Raw genomic sequence first — 21,348 nt, forward strand, 5'->3', positions numbered from 1 at the left:
GGTTCTACCCCCTGCTTAGCCACTGGAATGACATCCCTCTGCGGAGCCGACTTCTTCTTTTCTTTTTTTTTTTTTTTTTTAAAGATTTTAGTTATTTATTTGACAGAGAGAGACAGCGAGAGAGGGAACACAAGCAGGGGGAGTGGGAGAGGAAGAAGCAGCCTTCCTGCTGAGCAGGATCCTGATGCAGGGCTTGATCCCAGGATGCTGGGATTATGACCTGAGCTGAAGGCAGACGCTTAACGACTGAGCCACCCAGGCACCCTAGAGCCGACTTCTAAGTTCTGATTTTGTGCTCTGCTGCTGTATCACTTGCCAGAAGCGGGTGACAAAGGCCCCCTCCCCTGCCATCCATCTTCCCGAATATTGCCTCGGATTCACTTCTCCGCATGTCCTACCTTCCAGAATGTGGTCTCTTTTCTGTTCAGAGAGTTGCTGCTATTCTTTTCTTTGATCTTCTATTGAGTTCGTAGGTGTTCAGAATGTTTTGATCCCTATCTAGCTGAATTCCTGGGACCAGGTGAAAATTAGGCCTACTCCTCTGCCATCTTGCTCCTCCCTCCCAATATATTTTAAATTACTTTAATGTCATAGGAAATTAACCATTAAGATAATTGCTAAAAATACACATAAGGGAGCATCTATTTTTCATAAGCAGATGATGACTATATCTACAAATCATTTATAGATCATTCAGATCCCACCACTCTATGTCTATATTGCTGTGAATCTGTATCAGGTTTTCTTCCTCCAAAGAATCTGAACTGGTAAAAAAAAACAAAAAAAAAAACAAAACAAAAAACAAAAAAACACAAATACTATAGCATGCTATGTTTACTCCTCAGAACCCTCAAAAAAGGGATACATTTGTAAAGTGTGCTAAAATAGTATATGAGAAACTAGTAAGACATACGTATAAACAGCCCAGAAAATTTTAGGTTCTAATACCACTGATTAACAAAAATTCACCAGGAGAAACCACATTGAATGAGAAAATGCATGATGCTGATCTTTTTGATTTCTCTGCATAATGTTTATTTCCTCCTTTTCTCTTCCCCCAACCGCCTTTGGCTCCTAGTGCTGTTAATTGGCCTCAGAGAGAATTGAGCATAGGGAGCTGACAGCTGCTAATTACTACTAGAACATTTTAAAAATAGTACTAGAGTTCTTAAATTAGTAAGCTTTGTAGTTCTGAAAAAGCAAGTGCTTTGTGGTAGGTAGGCGGTAGTACTGGACTACATTAAGGAACAACTATGTTTTGGGGTTACCTAGGGAGTTATTAACTGCTTTCATTAAGATAGGAGAAGGTCTTTATGTTTGAGAACAGAGTTTAGGATAAATTCCTAGAAGCAGAATTGCTACGTGAAAGTGTTTACAAATTAAAAGTAATGCATACCAACCAAATTCAGTACTTCTGCCAACAGTTTATGAGAGTTTTATCCTTATTCATAGTAGGTTACTTTCTTGTAGAAGGTCACATGTGCACAATTTTTTTTCCTTAAAATTTTTTTATTCTTATGTTAATCACCATACATTGCATCATTAGTTTTGATGTAGTGTTCCATGATTCATTGTTTGTGCATAACACCCAGTGCTCCACGCAGAACGTGCCCTCTTTAATACCCATCACCAGGCTAACCCATCCCCCCACCCCACTCCCCTCTAGAACCCTCAGTTTGTTTTTCAGGGTCCATCCTCTCTCATGGTTCGTCTCCCCCTCCGATTTACCCCCTTCATTCTTCTCCTCCTGTTATCTTCTTCTTTTTTTTCTTAACATATATTGCATTATTTGTTTCAGAGGTACACATCTGTGATTCAAGAGGCTTGCACAATTCACAGTGCTCACCATAGCACATACCCTCCCCAATGTCTATCACCCAGCCACCCCATCCCCCCGACCTCACCCCCACTCCAGCAACCCTCAGTTTGTTTCCTGAGATTAAGAATTCCTCATATCAGTGAGGTCATATGATACATGTCTTTCTCTGATTGATTTATTTCACTCAGCATAACACCCTTCAGTTCCATCCATGTCATTGCAAAGGGCAAGATCTCATTCCTTTTGATGGCTGCATAATATTCCATTTGTATATGTACCACATCTTCTTTATCCATGCATCTGTCTATGGACATCTTGGCTCTTTCCATAGTTTGGCTACTGTGGACATTGCTGCTATAAACATCGGGGTACACGTACCCCTTCGGGTCTCTACATTTGTATCTTTGTGGTAAATACCCAGTAGTGCAATTGCTGGATCGGATGGTAGCTCTATTTTCAACTTTTTGAGGAACCTCCATACTGTGTTCCAGAGTGGTTGCACCAGCTTGCATTCCCACCAACAGTGTAGGAGGGTTCCCCTTTCTCCACATCCCCGCCAACATCTGTCATTTCCTGACTTGTTAATTTTAGCCATTCTGACTGGTATGAGGTGGTATCTCATTGCGGTTTTGATTTGGATATCCCTGATGCCGAGCAATGTTGAGCGCTTTTTCATGTGTCTGTTGGCCATTTGGATGTCTTCTTTGGGAAAATGTCTGTTCATGTCTTCTGCCCATTTCTTGATTGGATCATTTGTTCTTTGGGTGTTGAGTTTGATAAGTTCTTTATAGATTTTGGATACTAGCCCTTTATCTGATATGTCATTTGCAAATATTTTCTCCCATTCTGTCGGTTGTCTTTTGGTTTTGTGGACTGTTTCTTTTGCTGTGCAAAAGCTTTTTATCTTGATGAAATCCCAATAGTTCATTTTTGCCCTTGCTTCCCTTGCCTTTGGCGACGTTTCTAGGAAGAAGTTGCTGTGGGGGAGGTCGAAGAGGTTCCTGCCTGTGTTCTCCTTTAGGATTTTGATGGACTTCCATCTCACATTTAGGTCTTTCAACCATTTAGAGTCTATTTTTGTGTGTGGTGTAAGGAAATGGTCCAGTTTCATTCTTCTGCCTGTGGCTGTCCAATTTTCCCAACACCATTTGTTGAATAGATGGTCTTTTTCCATTGGACATTTGTGCCTGCTTTGTCAAAGATGAGTTGACCATAGAGTTGAGGGTTCATTTCTGGGCTCTCTATTCTGTTCCATTGATCTATGTGTCTGTTTTTGGGCCAGTACCATACTGTCTTGATGATGACAGCTTGTAATAGAGCTTGAAATCCGGAATTGTGATGCCGCCAGCTTTGCTTTTCTTTTTCAACATTCCTCTGGCTATTCGGGGTCTTTTCTGGTTCCATACAAATTTTAGGATGATTTGTTCCATTTCTTTGAAAAAAATGGATGGTATTTTGTTGGGGATTGCATTGAATGTGTAGATTGCTCTAGGTATTATTGACAATTTCACAATGTTTGTTCTTCCAATCCATGAGCATGGAACTTTTTTCCATTTCTTTGTGTCTTCCTCAATTTCCTTCATGAGTATTTTATCGTTTTCTGAGTACAGATCCTTTGCCTCTTTGGTTAGATTTATTCCTAGGAATCTTATGGTTTTGGGTACAATTGTAAATGGGATCAACTCCTTAATTTCTCTCTCTTCTGTCTTCTTGTTGGTGTATAGGAATGCCAGATTTCTGTGCGTTGATTTTATATCCTGCCACTTTACTGAATTCCTCTATGAGTTCTGGCAGTTTTGGGGAGGAGTCTTTTGGATTTTCCAGATAAAGTATCATATCATCAGCAAAGAGTAAGAGTTTGACTTCCTCTTTGCTGATTCGGATGCCTTTCATTTCTTTTTGTTGTCTGATTGCTGAGGCTAGGACTTCTAATACTATGTTGAATAGCTGTGGTGATAGTGGACATCCCTGCTGCGTTCCTGACCTTAGGGGGAAGCTCTCAGTTTTTCCCCATTGAGAATGATATTCGTGGTGGGTTTTTCATAGATGGCTTTTATGATATTGAGGTATGTACCCTCTATCCCTATACTCTGAAGAGTTTTGATCAAGAAAGGATGCTGTACTTTGTCAAATGCTTTTTCTGCATCTATTGAGAGGATTATATGATTCTTGTTCTTTCTTTTGTTAATATATTGTATCACGTTCATTGATTTGTGGATGTTGAACCAACCTTGCAGCCCAGGGATAAATCCCACTTGGTCCAGGTGAATAATTCTTTTAATGTATTGTTGGATCCTATTGGCTAGTATTTTGGTGAGAATTTTTGTATCCATGTTCATCAAGGTCTGTCATTCTCCTTTTCGATGGAGTCTTTGGTTTGGGGATCAAGGTAATGGTGGCCTCATAAAATGAGTTTGGAAGTTTTCCTTCCTTTTCTATTTTTTGGAACAGTTTCAGAATAGGTATTAATTCTTCTTTAAATGTTTGGTAGAATTCCCCTGGGAAGCCATCTGGCCCTGGGCTTTTGTTTCTTGGGAGATTTTTGATGACTGTTTCAATTTCTTAATGGTTATAGGTCTGTTCAGGTTTTCTGTTTCTTCCTGGTTCCATTTTGGTAGTTGATACATCTCTAGGAATGCATCCATTTCTTCCAGGTTATCTAATTTGCTGGCATAGAGTTGCTCATAATATGTTCTTAGATTTGTTTGTATTTCTTTGGTGTTGGTTGTGATCTCTCCTCTTTCATTCATGATTTTGTTGATTTGGGTCATTTCTCTTTTCTTTTTGATAAGTCTGGCCAGGGGTTTATCAATCTTGTTAATTCTTTCAAAGAACCAGCTCTTAGTTTCATTGATCTGTTCTACTGTTCTTTTGGTTTCTATTTCATTGATTTCTGCTCTGATCTTTATTATTTCTCTTCTCCTGCTGGGTTTAGGCTTCATTTGCTGTTTTTTCTCTAGCTCCTTTAGGTGTAGAGTTAGGTTGTGTATTTGAGCCCTCTCTTTTTTCTTGAGAAAGGCTTGTATTGCTATATACTTTCCTCTCCGGACTACCTTTGCTGCATCCCAAAGATTTTGAACATTTGTGGTTTCATTTTCATTGGTTTGCATGAATTTTTTAAATTCTTCTTTAATTTCCTGGTTGACCCATTCATTCTTTAGTAGGAGGCTCTTTAGCCTCCATGTATTTGAGTTGTTTCCGACTTTCCTCTTGTGATTGAGTTCTAGTTTCAAAGCATTGTGGTCTGAAAATATGCAGGGAATAATCCCAATCTTTTGGCACCGGTTGAGACCTGATTTGTGACCTAGGATGTGATAAATTCTGGAGAATGTTCCATGGGCACTAGAGAAGAATGTGTATTCTGTTGCTTTGGGATGGAATGTTCAGAATATGTCTGTGAAGTCCATTTGGTCCAGTGTGTCATTTAAAGTCTTTATTTCCTTGTTGATCTTTTGCTTAGATGATCTGTCCATTTCAGTCAGGGGGGTGTTAAAGTCCCCCACTATTATTGTATTGCTGTCAATGTTTTTCTTTGCTTTTGTTATTAATTGCCTTATATAAGTGACTGCTCTCATGTTAGGGGCATAGATATTTACCATTGTTAGATCTTCTTGTTGGATAGACCCTGTAAGTAGGATATAGTGTCCTTCCTCATCTTTTATTACAGTCTTTGTTTTAAAATCTAATTTGTCTGATATAAGGATTGCCACCCCAGTGTTCTTTTGGTGTCCATTAGCATGGTAAATGGTTTTCCACCCCCTCACTTTCAATGTGGGGGTGTCTTTGGGTCTAAAAATAGTCTCTTGTAGACAGCATATTGATGGGTCTTGTTTTTTAATCCAATCTGATAGCCTGTGTCTTTTGATTGGGGCATTTAGCTCATTTACATTCAGGGTAACTATTGAAAGATATGAATTTAGTGCCATTGTATTGCCTGTAATGTGAGTGTTACTGTATATTGTCTGTGTTCCTTTCTGGTCTATGCTGCTCTTAGGCTCTCTCTTTGCTTAGAGGACCTCTTTCAATATTTCTTGTAGGGCTGGTTTCATGTTTGTAAATTCCTTTAGTTTTTGTTTGTCCTGGAAGCTCTTTATCTCTCCTCCTATTTTCAATGACAGCGTAGCTGGATATAGTATTCTTGGGTGCATATTTTTTCGTTTAGTGCTCTGAAGATATCATGCCAGTCCTTTCTGGCCTGCCAGGTCTCTGTGGATAGGTCTGTTGCCAATCTAATGTTTCTACCATTATAGGTTACATATGTCTTCTCCCGAGCTGCTTTCAAGATTTTCTCTTTGTCATTGAGACTCGTAAGTTTTACTCTTAGATGTTGGGGTTTTGACCTATTTTTATTGATTTTGAGGGGTGTTCTCTGTGCCTCCTGGATTTTGATACCTGTTTCCTTCTCCACATTAGGGAAGTTCTCTGTTATAATTTGCTCCAATATACCTTCTGCCCTTCTCTCTCTTTCTTCTTCTTCTAGGATCCCAATTATTCTAATGTTGTTTCGTCTTATGGTATCGCTTATCTCTCGAATTCTGCCCTTGTGATCCAGTAGTTGTTTATCTCTCTTTTTTTCAGCTTCTTTATTTTCCATCATTTGGTCTTCTATGTCGCTGATTTTCTCTTCTGCCTCCCTTTTATTCTAGCTGTTAGTGGCCCCGTTTTTGATTGCACCTCATTAATAGCCTTTTTGATTTTGACTTGGTTAGATTTTAGTTCTTGTATTTCTCCAGAAAGGGTTTCTCTAATAATTTTCATGCTTTTTTCAATCCCAGCTAGTATCTTTAAAATCATGATTCTGAACTCTAGGTTCGACATCACAGTAATGTCCATATTGAGTAGGTCCCTGGCAGATGGTTCTACCCCTCGTTCTTTTTGTTGAGGTGATTTTTTTCGTCTTGTCATTTTGTCCAGAGGAGAGTAGATGAATGAGAGAACAAAATGCTAACAGGTTAAGAACATCCCCAGAAAATATGCTGTAAACAAATGAGAAAGACCTGAAACCAGGGGAAAAGAAAGGGAAAGAAAGAAAAAAGAAAGAGAGAGAAAAAAGAAAAAGATAAAAAGAAACAAAAACAGAACAAAACAAAAAAAACCAGAATATGATCAGATATGATCAGGCTGGTGCATAGATCAGTGCCACACACTAGATTTTGGGTGTATTTTGGTCTGTTAGAAGAAAGTGTCTCCTAAAATTTTAAGGAAAGAAAGACATATATGTACAAAATAAGGGTTGATACGATGAAGGGATGGAATATGATTGTAAAGATGAAAAGTATAAAAAATTTTAAAAAAGGAAGTGATCGGGAGATGTTTGAAAAAATAAAGAAGAGGATTTAAAAAAAGGAAAGAAAGAAAGAAAAAAAAGGGGAGAGAATATGGTCAGGCAGGAGACTGGAAAAAAGCCATACACTAGAGATTTAGGGTATATTTTGATATGTTCGAAGAAACCGTATCAAAATTTTAAAGAGAAAACAACTCATATATATATGCCAAAAATAAGGGTAACTACTATGAAGGGATAGAATATGACTCTAAAAATGAAAAATAAAAATATTTTTTAAAAAAGAGCGATTGATAAGATGGTTGAAAAGGGAAAAAGAAAAATTAAAAAAAAACAGTTAAAATAAAATTAACTTTGAAATCCTAATGAATCATGGTAAAAAAGCCATGAATTCTATGTGCAGTATTGTAGCGCTGGAGTTCTCCTGTTCTCATTGATCGGTAAACTTGGTCCTGGCTGGCTGTTCTTGCTGATCTTCTGGGGGAGGGGCCTGTTGCCATGGTTCCTAAATGTCTTTGCCGGAGGCGGAATTGCCCCACCCTTGCCGGTCAGGGCTAAGTAATCTGCTCGGTTTTGCTCTCCGGAGCTTTTGTTCCCTGCAAGCTTTCCGTACAGCTTTGGAGGACGAAAGTGAAAACGGCGGCCTCCCAATCTCTGCCCCGGGGGAGCCGAGAACTCGGGGCCCCGCTCCTCAGTGCGCCCCCAGAGAAAAGTAGTCAATCACTCCCGTCTCCTGGTCTCTGGCTGCACTCCGTGCTCACCCAGCCTGTGACCGAGTGTTTCTATCTCTGGCACACGACCAGGTGTGGAGTCTCCAAACCCAGCAGATTCCTGCGGTGCGCTTCTGCGCCGTCCCTCGCCCCGCCCCCCCGGCGGAAGGGGAGTCTCCCCGGATCTGCCGGTTGTTGGGTCCCTGCTGGAGGAGCAGTGGCCCCACTGTGCCGTGGATCATGGTTTATGGCAACCCCGAGCTGAGAGCCCGCGCCTCGGCTCCGTCTCTGCAGCCGGCTTCCCAGCTCCAATACCTGGGAGCTCTGCTGCACTCAGGCACCCCGGTCTTTCTGTGACCCCGAGGGTCCTGGGACCGCACTGTCCCGTGAGGGTTGCACCCCCCGCTTAGCCACTGGAGTGACATCCCTCAGCGGAGCCGACTTCTAAAAGTTCCGATTTTGTGCTCCGCGGCTCTATCACTTGCCAGAAGCGGCCTACGGAGGCCCCCTCCCCCACCGTCTATCCTCCTTAATATTGCCTCGGATTCACTTCACCGCATGTCCTACCTTCCAGAAAGTGGTCGCTTTTCTGTTCAGAGAGTTGTTGCTATTCTTTTATTCATTCTCCCGTTGAGTTCGTGGGTGTTCAGAATGGTTTGATCCCTAGCCAGCTGAATTCCTGAGACCAGACGAAACCCAGGTCTCCTACTCCTCTGCCATCTTGCTCCGCCCCCCTCACATGTGCACAATTTTAAGGCACATTTTTAAAACTCTTTGTACTAAAATCTGTACCTATTTTCAAAGTATTCAGTGACATGGGAATCCTTCACAGTTTCTGGATTCTTGCTATGGGTTTTGCCTGTTAGAGAGTTTTACACTATCCATTACCTTTCCTTGTTCAGATGCTTAATGTTTTTTTTATTGTCTTCAGTTATTCTGGCATTAGTATGTGGTCATGTTTTATTCACTCATTAATTCAGCATTTATTAACCACTTACTAGGTGTAAGGCTTATTTAAAGCAAAGGAATAATAGTGCAGTGAATTGACAAGAAGCTGGAAGGAAGCGTTGCTGTCCATCTAGTTGCCTGTGAATTAACTCATTCATTCCAGAAACTTGTTGCAATGTGCTGGGGGTCTGATATGGACGCACATTTTGGTTCTTAGTGGTTCAGAGTCAGGAGGAGTGGAACGGAACAGGGGAGCAGGTCTTACCATGAAGAGAAGCTGTGAGGCAGTCTGCCTTGGAATCTGGTCACCCCTTCCCCCCCCGCCAACTGTCCATGTGCCATATGTGACCCTCAGACACATTCCACAGCCTGGACATGAGAGGGGTTGTGGTGAGGATGAACCAGACAGTGTAGCCGATGCACACGATTCAGTGTCTGGCACGTGACAGCTCAGCCGCTGTCAGGCCCTCTTCACCCTCTCTATCTGTGAAATAGGAACCACACACCTACTTCAGGCTGTTGTGGAAGGGAGCTAGATGCTCAGACAGCACCCACGCCATGCTGTGCAGGAGGTGCTGATCATCATCAGCTAGCAAGTGTGGAAGACCAAGCTGAAAGGTTTGTGACTGCTCCTGGAAAGTGAATCCAGCTGTCATATGTACTTTAGCACGGTGTCTCATTTAGTCATTTTCTTTCCTTTTCCAATTACAAATAATATGTGCCTACTGCAACACAACAACCAGTACAAAAATGTATAAAGAAAAATTAATGGAAATTTATTTATTTATTATTTTCTGAGAGATCTTCATTTTTGTACAGTGTGGATTGGCACTGCTACCCAGGCCTTGGTTCTAGTGGCCATGGTCTCAGTCCTATCATTGGATAGTCTCTTATCCTGTCTCCTTCCTCTCCTCCCCCACCTTCCCACCTCCCCTTCTCTTCTTTTGCCTCTCTTCCCTCCCTCCCTCCATGCCTCCCTGCCTCCCTTCCTTCCAGTGGGGATCCTTTACATGTCACTCTGCAACTTCCCTTTTTTTTTTTTTTTTTTTTTTAACTTGCAGTGAATCACAAACTATTTTCCAACACCTGGTCCTGGTGATTCTTCCACCTAGAGAAAAACTCACAAACCGACTCAGACTCTGGAGCCTGGTCTTTTGATGAGAGCCTCTCAGTTGAGGTGCCTTAACTTGTAGCTGGCTCTGCCCAGAAGCCAGAAGGGAAGGTGGGAGTAGGAGCTTGAAGAGCAGCTCCACCCCGGACCAAGAGAGTGGGGTTATCTGCTGCCTCATAACTTGACAGATCCCAAAATGGATGTTAGCTCACAGAAGAAGCCTTCATTGTTTGAAGATGTCCACGAAATTCTAGAAACGTGGGAAACAAGCTCCCACCCCATGTGTGTACTGGTGATGTACACAGAGACATGTTTGAGGTCTCAGAGCTTTTGTTCTGTCTGCTGATGACAATGGTCATGGTTCCCAGTGGTGGTTCCCCAGTTGTTTAGATAAGGCTGACCTGGTGAACTACTGAACACTGATCTTTGGTGGTCTGCTGTGAGAGCTGCATGGTGAATGGTGAGCATTAGGAGGTGGAACAGAGCTGGAATTCAGGTGTCTTTGATGTAAGCACGTATTTGGAAACATTCAGAGGTGATGGAGAGTGGAGCCCATACTGTAGCCTTGAGACTTAATCAGTCTTGTCCCAATGATTATAATAATGGTGACGGCAGTGATAACATTTGCTACATGTGAGTTGAGCACTCTTGTAAGCATTTTATTTCATTTAGTATTTCCAGCAGCCTTTGAGGTAGTACTCTTATCATTTTCCCACATTAAAGGTGAGAAAAGTGAGGCACAGAAAAACTTGTCCAAAGTTGACACCAATAAATGTCAGAGCCCATGTTTGGTAAAAAAGGGAACAGGTAGGGGCGCCTGGGTGGCTCAGTCGTTAAGCGTCTGCCTTCAGCCCAGGTCATGATCCCAGGGTCCTGGGATCGAGCCCCGCATCGGGCTCCTTGCTCTGCGGGAAGCCTGCTTCTCCCTCTCCCACTCCCCCTGCTTGTGTTCCCTCTCTCGCTGTGTCTCTCTCTGTCAAATAAATAAATAAAATCTAAAAAAAAAAAAAAAGGGAACACGTAGGGACTGCCCATTTTGGCCCCCATCTCAGGTTGGAAATGTACTCACTTAAAGGTTGAACACACTAACAGCTAATTTATAACTCTAGAAGTTATTGTTATGTACAATAATTTATAACTCTAGGATTCATTAAATTACTTTCACAGTGGGATTAAGTATAACAGCAAAACAGATCAGAATCACTTACCTACCACTGAGCAGATTCTCAGCTTGGGAGGCAAAAGTTGTTTGGGAAGTGACTCAGAACATGGCTTGGGGTTCAAGGTCAGAACAGAGAGAATTAAGTCCTTTTGAATTAGAGACCTTGCTTCTTCTCTTTCCTCTCTCTCTCATCTTGCATGGCCATGCTTTTGAGTCCACAAATCAGTGTAACAGGTGCTCTGATACTGGAAAGGCATTACCAAAGAAGTTCTTTCCTTCCAAATATGTTTTTCTAGAGTGCTTATATTGATGGCATTATTTTCTAGTGCTTCTTCCAATATACTTTTGTTAATTTTATTTGGAGGCAATTATGCTTGACTTTGCTGGACTAGTTTATTTCCCATGGCCACTCTAGCATTTCCCACATCTTAGCACTGGTTACCCCTGTACATCTTCTGTATCAATATAAGATCTAGAGCACTAATTCCTCTTCCTAAGGAAGCATGTGGCTGCCACTTTGCCTTTTGAAGACAGTATCTTCCAGGAATCCACTTGCTCCCTTAGCAAGGTCTTACCAGTGATGGATGGGGTCTTCCACTGAGGGAACATGCAACAGCAAAGAAGAAAGATCAGGTAGGTGTTTCCATTTCATTGCTCCCACTGTGTAAAAATGACATTTGCTTCTTCTGAAGGCCACCTGAGGCCTTAGGAGAGTAGGCAGAGGCAGGCAGCAAGACTGGGCAGGAGTCCAGGGGCCAGGGGAGATGTTGGCAGAAAGAGAAAAAGAACATAGTTAGCTGTTTTACCAATGAAAGGTTGACTGTTTTACTTATTAATGTAATTTAGTTGAATTTTATGAATAGTGTTTTTTTTTTTAATTTTTCTTTTCCTGGTTATAAAAGTAATGTAGGCTCTTCAGTTAAAATAAAAAATTTAAAAATCCAAATGTGATAAAAATATGTTAAATAGAGTGAAAACTTCCCCATACTGTACATCCCAAGATAACCATGGCCAGTGTATATTCTTCTAGATTTCTTTCCATGTGAATTCTAATTTGTAATCTTCCTGTTGGTTTATTAATAGCGTTACATTGATAGTGTTGCATTTGTGATTGCAAGTGGCTGTGAGTTGTTTTCTGGCTTAGAAATGGCATCAAAATGCCATGGTGGGGAAGGGGCACCGTTGGTACCCAGTCATAGCTCATTCCCTGAAGGCCCTGCAGAGCTCCATGTGTACAGTGCACACAATCTTCTGGGGTTCTTTTTCAGATGTGGGTTCTGATCATGTAGATATGTAGTGGGCCTGGGAGTCTGCATTTCCACTAGGCTCCCAAGTAATGCCATGCTGCTGCTTGGCAGACCCTGGTTTGAGCAGCAAAGGGCTAAGTTTTGCCCCTTTGATTTTGTGCCCAAGGAGAGCTGGTATGAAACTTCCAGCTTGTTCACATGCATGTGAATGAGCTGATAATCCCATGTCTTACAACTGCATTCACAGCTTATGACCACAGTGCCCGTGGTTGTAGGCAGTCATCCAGAACCATCAGTAACCGGTAGTCCTAAAGAATAAGAGGTCCAATGTTATCATCCAAAAATGTCGATTAAGCACTTTATGTACTCTCAAATAGTTAGAGCCTGTGCTTATGGGACAGGGTAATCCCAGAGTGGCGTTCAGTACAGGCAGCACTATGATAAAATAGAAAGGAGCATGGAGCAAAAGGAACATTGTCCAAGAGTTGCTTCTGTTTTCTTTGGAGCCCTACAGTCTGTTGTCTCATTTGTGATGTTAAGTGGTCTTCTGTATTCAAAAATGTATACTTTTATTACCAAACCACTTTTTTTGTTTATTTTTCATCTGTGTTATAAAAGTGTATTTATGAGGTGATGAAAATGTTTCAAAGTTAGATTGCAGTGATGACTAAACAACTCTGAATACACTAAAAACCGTTGAATCATACGCTTTAAAAGGGTGAATTTATGGTATGCAAATTATCTCAAGAAAGCTGTTTGTAAAAGAGAAAAAGTATATTTAAACAAATCTTTTTTTTTTAAAAGATCTTATTTATTTATTTGTTAGAGAGAGAGTGCACACACAAGCAGGGGGAGGGGCAGACAGAAGGAGAAGCAGGCTCCCCGCCCAGCAGAGAGCCTGACCTGGGGCTCAATCCCAGGACTCTGGGATCATGACCTAAGCTGAAGGCAGACGCTTAACCGGCTGAGCCACCAAGGCGTCCCTATTTAAACAAATCTTTAAAATTCAAATCTTGGTCAGGACCAGAATCCAGAAGATTCTGCCCTAGAGTGTCAGGAGGCTGCTTTGGAGCACTCCACCAGCTGCTCCTCCTCCTTCCACCATTTGCTGCCCCGCCTCGTCCATGCTCTTCTGTGAGGGCTGAAAGCTCCAGCTTGATCTTGCTTCTCCACTTGGGCTAAAACATACATGCTGGTGGCGATTGGGAAAATTGCCTTTGGGTGAAAATGTGGAAGCTGGCTGCCAGTGGGATCCTAAATGATTCTAGTTCCTATTCAATTCAAACTTACTGATGCCAAAACTTGTGATAGTTGTGGGGCAGAGGGGGGTGTTTGGAATTGAGTCCTGTATGTGTGACATAGATGGCTGCTATGCACATCTGAATTTGAAGCTTGAGATGGTTGGAGCAACGAAGAAGGTCTTAAAACCAACATTTTAATGTTACTTTTAAAGACTTTTTTTCTGACTTTAAAGTGGTACATGTTTATTGCAGACCATTTAGGAAAATTTTTCAGTCTCTGCATGATCATCAAGGCTTCTTAAAATTGCAGATTCCTCTTAGGGTCATGAGATCTAGCCCAGCATCATTAGGCTCTGTGCTAAGCAGAGAGTCTGCTTCTCTTCCTTTGCCCCCCCAATAAACAAACAAACAAACAAACAAACAAATCTTAAAAAAAAACCCTGCAGATTCCTCAGCCTTGCCATAGACCTTGAACTAAGTTGAAGCCCCAACTTAGTTCGTAGGCATGTTAAACTTTCAGAGCCTCTTGTGTTGACTATACCAAAAAAAACTATTTAAAACATTTTGAAACACTTGTAATTCCATCTTTTCAAGATTGTCACTGTTGGAGCTAATTCCCTATAGTAGTTTTCCCTCTGTATGTGTGTTTGTCTTTATTACGTTTTTATAAATTGAGTTCACATTGTATTTATAGTTTGATACCTGCTTTTACACCCTGCTTAACATTATATCCTAAGCATTTTCCCATGTCATTAATATTCTCTAGAAACATGTTAAGTAAATATTTGACTCAGTCCATTTTACCCTGTATCATTTAAAAAAGCTTGTCCCAGCTCAGGACATGGGCATGTGGGAAGCCTTTTCTTGCTGGACCCCTGTTTTATAGATTAGCAGAAGGGTTTCAACTTGATATTTATTCAGTCTTTCTTATGCAGCATTAGGTAGGAGCATTAGAAGGGAATGTAAATTTTTGTGTCTCCTTAGTTTCATATGCAGATAATTAGCTCACTGATAACTTATTCTGTTTGGGATTTCCAGAAAATGTTCCATTTTTACTTTTGCCCTGAAGTGAATTGTAGATGTTATAAACCACTGTCTAATCTGTGTTTAAACCCATCCCTGCCTTTGACACCAGGGTACATAGTAAGTGGGTCTTTTGTATGTGATTTTAACTTAGATTATTAATCGTTAATAACAAATGGCAACTACAAAATGAGCTCATAGGTTCACTTTCTTTAAACAGCAACAATCGTGATTACAGTGTTTATTAATCTAAATACATTTCAAGTTTTAGGTGACCACTTTGTATCAAAAAAATCTGGCAATCAGAAATAAATTTAGTTATCTGCAAAATACATTAAAGCAATAGTCCTAAATTCCCTAGGTCTAGATTTATTCTGGGTATGGTGAATTATGAAGTTTCAAGAAGGAAATATGCAAGGCATTTTGTATTTTTTCCTGGCTAAACTTTACAAATAATTCACTTGCAGAGAAGAATAAAATGGTCATCTTCTTTCTTCTATGACAGATGCCAGAGATGCAGAGCAATTGAGCAAGAACAAGGTGACACACATTCTGTCTGTCCATGATAGTGCCAGGCCTCTGTTGGAGGTAAGGGAAAGCTATGTGCATGGGTCTTTATCTGCATATATGTATGTAGGTGTGTATATGTATATATGTATATATTTGTATGTATGAGTGCATAGGACATTAATGAAGGCAACCACATTCTCTCTGACCCCAGTGTGCCCCTCTTAATGTTGTGCACCTGTAGCCGTATTAATTTTGTTTCGAGGCCATATTTGTGTCTATGCCCAGTCTGTGGCATGGCAGAAGAGTGTATTCTTTCTCTGATTATTTTCCTGCTACATTGCTAGCTCGGCTTCCTTGGCTTTCTTGACTCAGTGCCAAAGAATAAGCTGTTGCTACATTTACTTCTAGATTTTAAGGACATTTAAAACTCATTTGCATTCCCTTCAATATTATCCTTGGTTTTAGAATCCAAAGGAATTCAGGATGCTCATTTCTTGATTTTTTTTTTTTCCATTTAAGCTCGGTTATCTACCATATACATTTAAAGACAAAAGACCATGGAAGATAAATTGTCACTGGAGATTTCCAGGGCTTCTGATACAGAGACTTATCTGTGTAGAAGCTATTGCTAAGGTTTAGGTTTTCGAGTAAACAGGGTGTGTCTGCCTGTACACTAATTCCAAAAACATCTTCGCATCTTAAATTTTACGCTAATGGACGGTTTGAGCTGTTGGCCAGGAGTAAAATCTATTTCTGTTTATTAGCCTCAACAGAGCCCAAGTTACCTTTTTTAAGAAAAAAAAAATACATGTGTGGTTGTGATGCATATGTGTTCTTCTGTCTTAGGGTGGGGTATTGGAGGGGGAGGGGTAACTCGTTCTGGAAGAAATAATCCTAGTTCAAGCTGTTTTCATTTAAATTCATATTATGCAAGAGCAGGTAATATACTTTTTATTTTAAATTTATCTATTTTCCTTAGCCATTAGAGCTGCTGGCTTTCAGTTAGTGTAAAAGAAATGAGGACATGGAATAATAAGGGAGTCTATTAAATGTTATAGTACCAGAGAACCATAGGTGGTGAAGAAACCTCAGTTCACTTCTCCAGATCTGTGAACTCATACTTCCTTCTGTTGTTTTGGCTGTTTTTTTTTTTTTTTTTTAAGGTGTTATAATTTGTGTTACAACCTGATTTTGCTGGAAACAATAACAACAGCACATCATTTTTTTGGAGATTAACAGTTCCTTTGAAAATGGCTACTCCGTTTCTTCATCCATCAACAATAGTATATTTAAAATATAGCCACGCTATGGCCAAGATAATAAGTTAAATGCAAACTGGTCATGATTGACTTCCTCTTTAAATCACAAGATGAGGCTTGAGGTTTCCTTTATTTTAATAAATTACATAGATGTCCTTCCCACCCTCACCCTCCAGGCCTGCCTCACTACTTTATGTTTCATTTAATGGAATACATTGCCATGTATGAACATGGCCCTTAAATCTGTTCACATTGTAACTTCTGTTTAGATGCAAGACCTTCATGTGTTAGAAAATTAAAAGAGCTCTAGTCTTTATTTGTGTCCAGGTTACATGTGGGAAACAAAGGGCTAGAAAGTAAAGTAGGTGGGACTGTAACCCTGTAAAAAGAGACACTGTTGGTGTAAAAACCTTAGCTCTGTAGGAAAACTGCGTTTCCCTCATCAGTATTCTTTTTTATCCCCTCATATTTCAGTCTATAAGGACAAATTCTGCCTTGAAAAAAAAAAGGTGAAATTCTGTGCCTTTTCTTCAGAGACAGCTTTTACTTAGTGGCATCCTGTTTTAGTCTTTGAATGCTGTTATTACCTCAGCTTGATAATAAGTACTTTTCTTTGATTTCATATTCATTAAGAGTTAGACCATCATTTTATAGCATAATTTAGCTTAATGTCACCCCTCTTATTTTGTTCATTTTTGAGTTCACAAATAATTCATGGATACATTCTTATAAAAAAATTAAAACAGTACCTCTCTGATTGCACAAGTGGGGAAAACTCAGATACCAAAAGTTATTTGAACTCATGCGCTCACATTAAGTTACTGGGATAGAGGAGGTTTGCCAGGGTCCCAGAAGTTTCAGAACTTTGTTTAACCCTCTGCCTATGCATAAAGGCACTCTTCTGTCTTAATTTCTTTTTTTAGGATTTTATTTATTTATTTGAGATAGAGAGAGGGAGAGAGCACAGCAGGGGAAGCAGTGGAGGGAGGGGGAGAAGCAGGCTCCCTGCTGAGCAGGGAGCCTGACGTGGGGCTTGATCCCAGGACTACGTGGGGATCGATCCCAGGACTCTGGGACCATGACCCGAATTGAAGGCAGACGCTTAATGGACTGAGCCACCCAGGTGCCCTCTGTCTTAAATTTTAAATTCAGTTCCAGAAGTCACGATCTCTCCCAGCCTGAGATGAGTCAGGGAAAATGTTTGGAGTTGGAGGGAATTGAAGGATGGATTTTATTCTTCAGCAGCTCTGTGTTATGCTGGCCTTGATCATTAGGGGGAGGTAGATCAGGGATGAAGGTGAGAGGGCAGAATATGTGCAGAGCCAAGCAACTGCATTAGCTGAACCCCACCCTGATAAGGGGCCCTAATAAAAGGTGGAAGGCTAAGGGACGCTGGGACCTCCTTCATGTTCCGAGATCTTCAAAGCTCCACACATGTTTATTGAATGGCCCCTAACTTACTCTGGGCAGCACTAGTCTGGGGCTGGGCTGGGAGCGGCAAGGTTGTTATTGTTTAAAATTGAAGGGTTTCAGTGCTACTGATTCCATGCAGGAGTTCTTCAAGCCCTGCTGCCATGTAACTATATATTGGTCACTACACTGTAGGTACTTCTTTGGTTCATTTCCAACAAATATCTGAATGGGTTTAAAAGCACTGGGTGTTTAGCATCAAGTATCCAACACTTTCATAATCATTAGGTATGCTTTTATTGTGATGGAGGCTAAATGAGAGAGGGGTTATATTATGCAATGTAGTTTCTAGAACAGAGGTCATAGGTCAAGGGCTTCATGAAGATTCTAAAAGGATAGACTGTTGAACAGTGTGCCTGGGATGTGATGCTTTTCAAAAAAATAAAGAAGTTCAGGGAATTTAGCACACCATAAGCTCCTCCAGAAGATTCACAGATTTATTGACAGAATAAAAGCTTTCAAGTTCTGCATTGAAGACACACATTTATCAATCTTTCTAAACAGGGAACCAGTTTGTGTGTGCCTCCTTATGTAACACATTACCTATTAACATCCCATGGGACTATATTCTGCTGAATACAGTCATGGACATTCAGATTAGGGATTCAGGAAAGGGGTCTGCTATCCCTCAAAGTCCAGGGTGAGCCTCTGGGGTGAGCACTTGTTCAGAGGGATACTTATATAACTAGTAAGCTAAGGCAACTTAAGGGAAGGGGTGCCAAACCTGATCTTATTACCAAATGAGGCTGCCTTAGTATAGATTGTTGTGAGAACCTAGTATTTGTAGAATGGAAGATTGCACAGTTTTTGTACCTGTTGCATCCTCTGTGGTCATAATGACTTGTAACCTATCGTAACACCTGATCAATGACAATGCTATAAAGTGCACTTGCCATGAAAGGCCTCATGGATATGCTGAATACATCTTTAGTTATTATGCATTTATTGATTTTACTTTGGGAGGGACTTTTAAGGAACTTGTGACTTGGTTGACTTCAGTTAGATTAGATGTGATTCTCTACTATTTGGATACTTTTCAGACAGGTCTCTCAACATAGTGTTAGCAGGGTTTTGTACCCTTTCTAGCAACCCTATAGGCAGAAAGAAATGCAAGAATTAAAGGTACTGTTCTCAGGCCTTTGCAGTGGTGGGGCCTCATCTCGCCTCTGGTCATCTAGTGAAGCCAGGTGATATTTGGTGCTTCCTTGGTGGATGAGACAAGATTTGTTTATCCTTTGAATCATGGGGCAAGGTGGTAAGCCAAGAGAAGGAGGTCCAAAGCCCCAATTCCTGTTTCTCCAGAAGAGTATCTGAGGAGTAGATCTTCCAAAGTGAAGATTCTTAGAAACAGTAGAAACTTGGGGGCCTTTATATTCACTTGAGTCAGCCCTAAACTAATATCTAAGATTCTGAAGAGCTCTGATGGCCTTTCCTACTGCTCTGTGTTTGACATAGACATCCCAGCCAAACAGAGTCCCAGGGATCACTTACCTTGATTCTATCACTGTGTAGACAAAGAAGCTGAAGTTCCGAGACATAAATGGACTTGCCCACAATTCCATAGTTGGTCCGGGTAGCTTGGAAGGAACCTGGGTCTTCTTTCCCAGGCCAGAGATTTCCCCAGAGTGCCTTACTGTCTTGGTCCTCTCCTTGCATGACTGATGCTTGTGAGTCTGCAAGTAGGTATTGCAACATCGGCTTTGGAAAGGGTTATACCATTTGTGCCCTTATTGGCAGTGTATGAAAGTTCCTGTTTTCCCGTACTATCACCTGCACAGAATTTTATTCTTCATCACTATTAATTAGCAAAATTTTTGTTTTGTTTTGTTTGCTGTGAATGCCATCCTCACACTGTTGAGTCTCTTGTCCAGACAGTTTATCCCTTTGAAGACAGGGAGTGACTGGTTGATTGATTGGTTGAGCTCCTGCTACATGCCAGGCCCTGGGACAGGTGGTGGAGATAACAGAAGTGAAGCAATCCCAGTATTTGCCCCAATGAAGCCCTTAGAGTATAAACAAGATATATGTTATGGATATTTTATAAATACTACTAATAATTAAGTCCAGTGAAGGAAGAGTTCTGGCTCAGGATAGGCCCTCAGTGCTAGGAGTCAAGTAGGAACAGAGGCTGTGGAAGCTCAGAGAACAAGGTCCCTCTGCCACATGAATCTGGAGGCATTTGATGGGGTTTTTGGAAGTGACTGGGAATTTGAAAAATCTGGTCAGTGGCAGTCCAGCCAGGAGGAAGCTGGTAGTGCCAAGACCTGACTTCTGGTAGAGCTCTGCCCCCGTGACAGCCACACCAATCACTTTCAATCCTCCAAAAACTCAGAGCCCAGCAAGGCAGATGGCATTGTCCTGGTTCCTTCATAGCGGAATCAGACCTGGTGACGTGCTCACATCACCTCCGACACGTGGCAGGGCCAGGGGAAAAAAATTAATTGCCACATTTATTAATTTCAAATAGGAATTAAGTCCAGACCCATAATTAAAATATTAAAGGGGAGAAAAGCCTTTGTCTGTTTCTATGTTTAGGACTTGGTTGCTTTTGCTGGGGTGTTTCCTTATTTGTGACTTGTGTCTTCAGTGCCTACTGATTGCTCCAGATATGTAGGGTGGTGAAAACTCCTGTCACAAAGACGGGCCTTTTCATATCAGGAACCCCATATTGTTTATAGGTGCTGAGGAAGTAATATTGAGCAATGAAAGATTTCTCCCTTCCCCTGAAAAAAGAAACAGAACTCTATCTTTCTAATGTAAAATTTTCAGAGTTTGTTTCATTTTTCATTCTGTGTATTTAACCAGAGCACCTGCAGGAAACAAAACTATTTTTTGCTATCAACAAAAATGCTTTAAAAAGTATTCTTATTCCTTCACTGGACTAATTCTCCAAATAGTTTTAATTTTTAAATGATGTGTATTTTAGGATTAAATAGAAAAACAGTAGTTTATATGCATATATTCAAACCAGGGTATTGTGTGTATACCAGGTAGGTTTTTGAGCTTGAGTTCAGCTTGGATATGTATTCTTTCCATTTTAAGTTGGGACTTTTATACTTTGAACCGCCGAAGTTTTTTTTTTTTTTTTTCCCAAAGAAAAGTCATAGAAGGCACTTATTCCTGGTGGTTCTGTTTTATATTTCCTTTAACGCTAAAGACATTTTTTTGAGGTGCCCAGGCTCCCAATTTAATTTTGTTAGTTTTGTTTATAGTTGGGCATGTCTTCTGGTTCTAATACTTATTGTTATCTGCATGCTGGTACTGCTGTCTTCATTACCCACTTATTAGAAAACTCTCACCAAGGTGGGATGTTCAGTCTACTTGGGCAGTGGTGCTGGCAGACTGAGAGGCCCCCTGACAGACCTTGGTCATCTGCTATTATGTCTGTCTGGTGACCCACCCCATTTCACTACTTCAGAAGTTTAGCTGGTTTTCCAAGTGTAAAGCAAACTAGAACCAAGGTCTTAAGTGGCATTTAAAGTTTAACAAACTATGCTTCTATGTGTTTTTTTTCTTCCACCCTCTTGCCTGCCCAAGCCCTACCCTTCCTCACAGCTCGGCCCT

General features: G+C 40.9%; 1 protein-coding gene across 8 annotated transcripts in view; it reads left to right on the plus strand.

The window, feature by feature from the left end:
• Positions 1-21,348, plus strand: part of DUSP22 (dual specificity phosphatase 22) — a 90,135-nt gene that overhangs the window by 28,644 nt on the left and 40,143 nt on the right. For 5 of the 8 annotated variants that reach the window (XM_025890984.2, XM_025890981.2, XM_025890985.2 and 2 more), the window contains one exon: positions 15,051-15,133. Coding sequence is in view for 5 of the 8 variants with exons in the window: in XM_025890981.2 (XP_025746766.1) it covers positions 15,051-15,133 (83 nt within the window). In the remaining 3 variants the exon portion in view is untranslated. Of the gene's footprint in view, positions 1-11,532; positions 11,668-15,050; positions 15,134-21,348 lie in introns of those variants that run through there. The other 3 variants (XM_073877504.1, XM_073877505.1, XM_073877507.1) reach the window with 3 other exon arrangements.

The sequence above is a fragment of the Callorhinus ursinus genome, unplaced genomic scaffold, assembly GCF_003265705.2.
Source record: "Callorhinus ursinus isolate GAN/ISIS: 27379988/994484 unplaced genomic scaffold, GSC_fseal_2.0 scaffold26, whole genome shotgun sequence".
Taxonomy (NCBI): domain Eukaryota; kingdom Metazoa; phylum Chordata; class Mammalia; order Carnivora; family Otariidae; genus Callorhinus; species Callorhinus ursinus.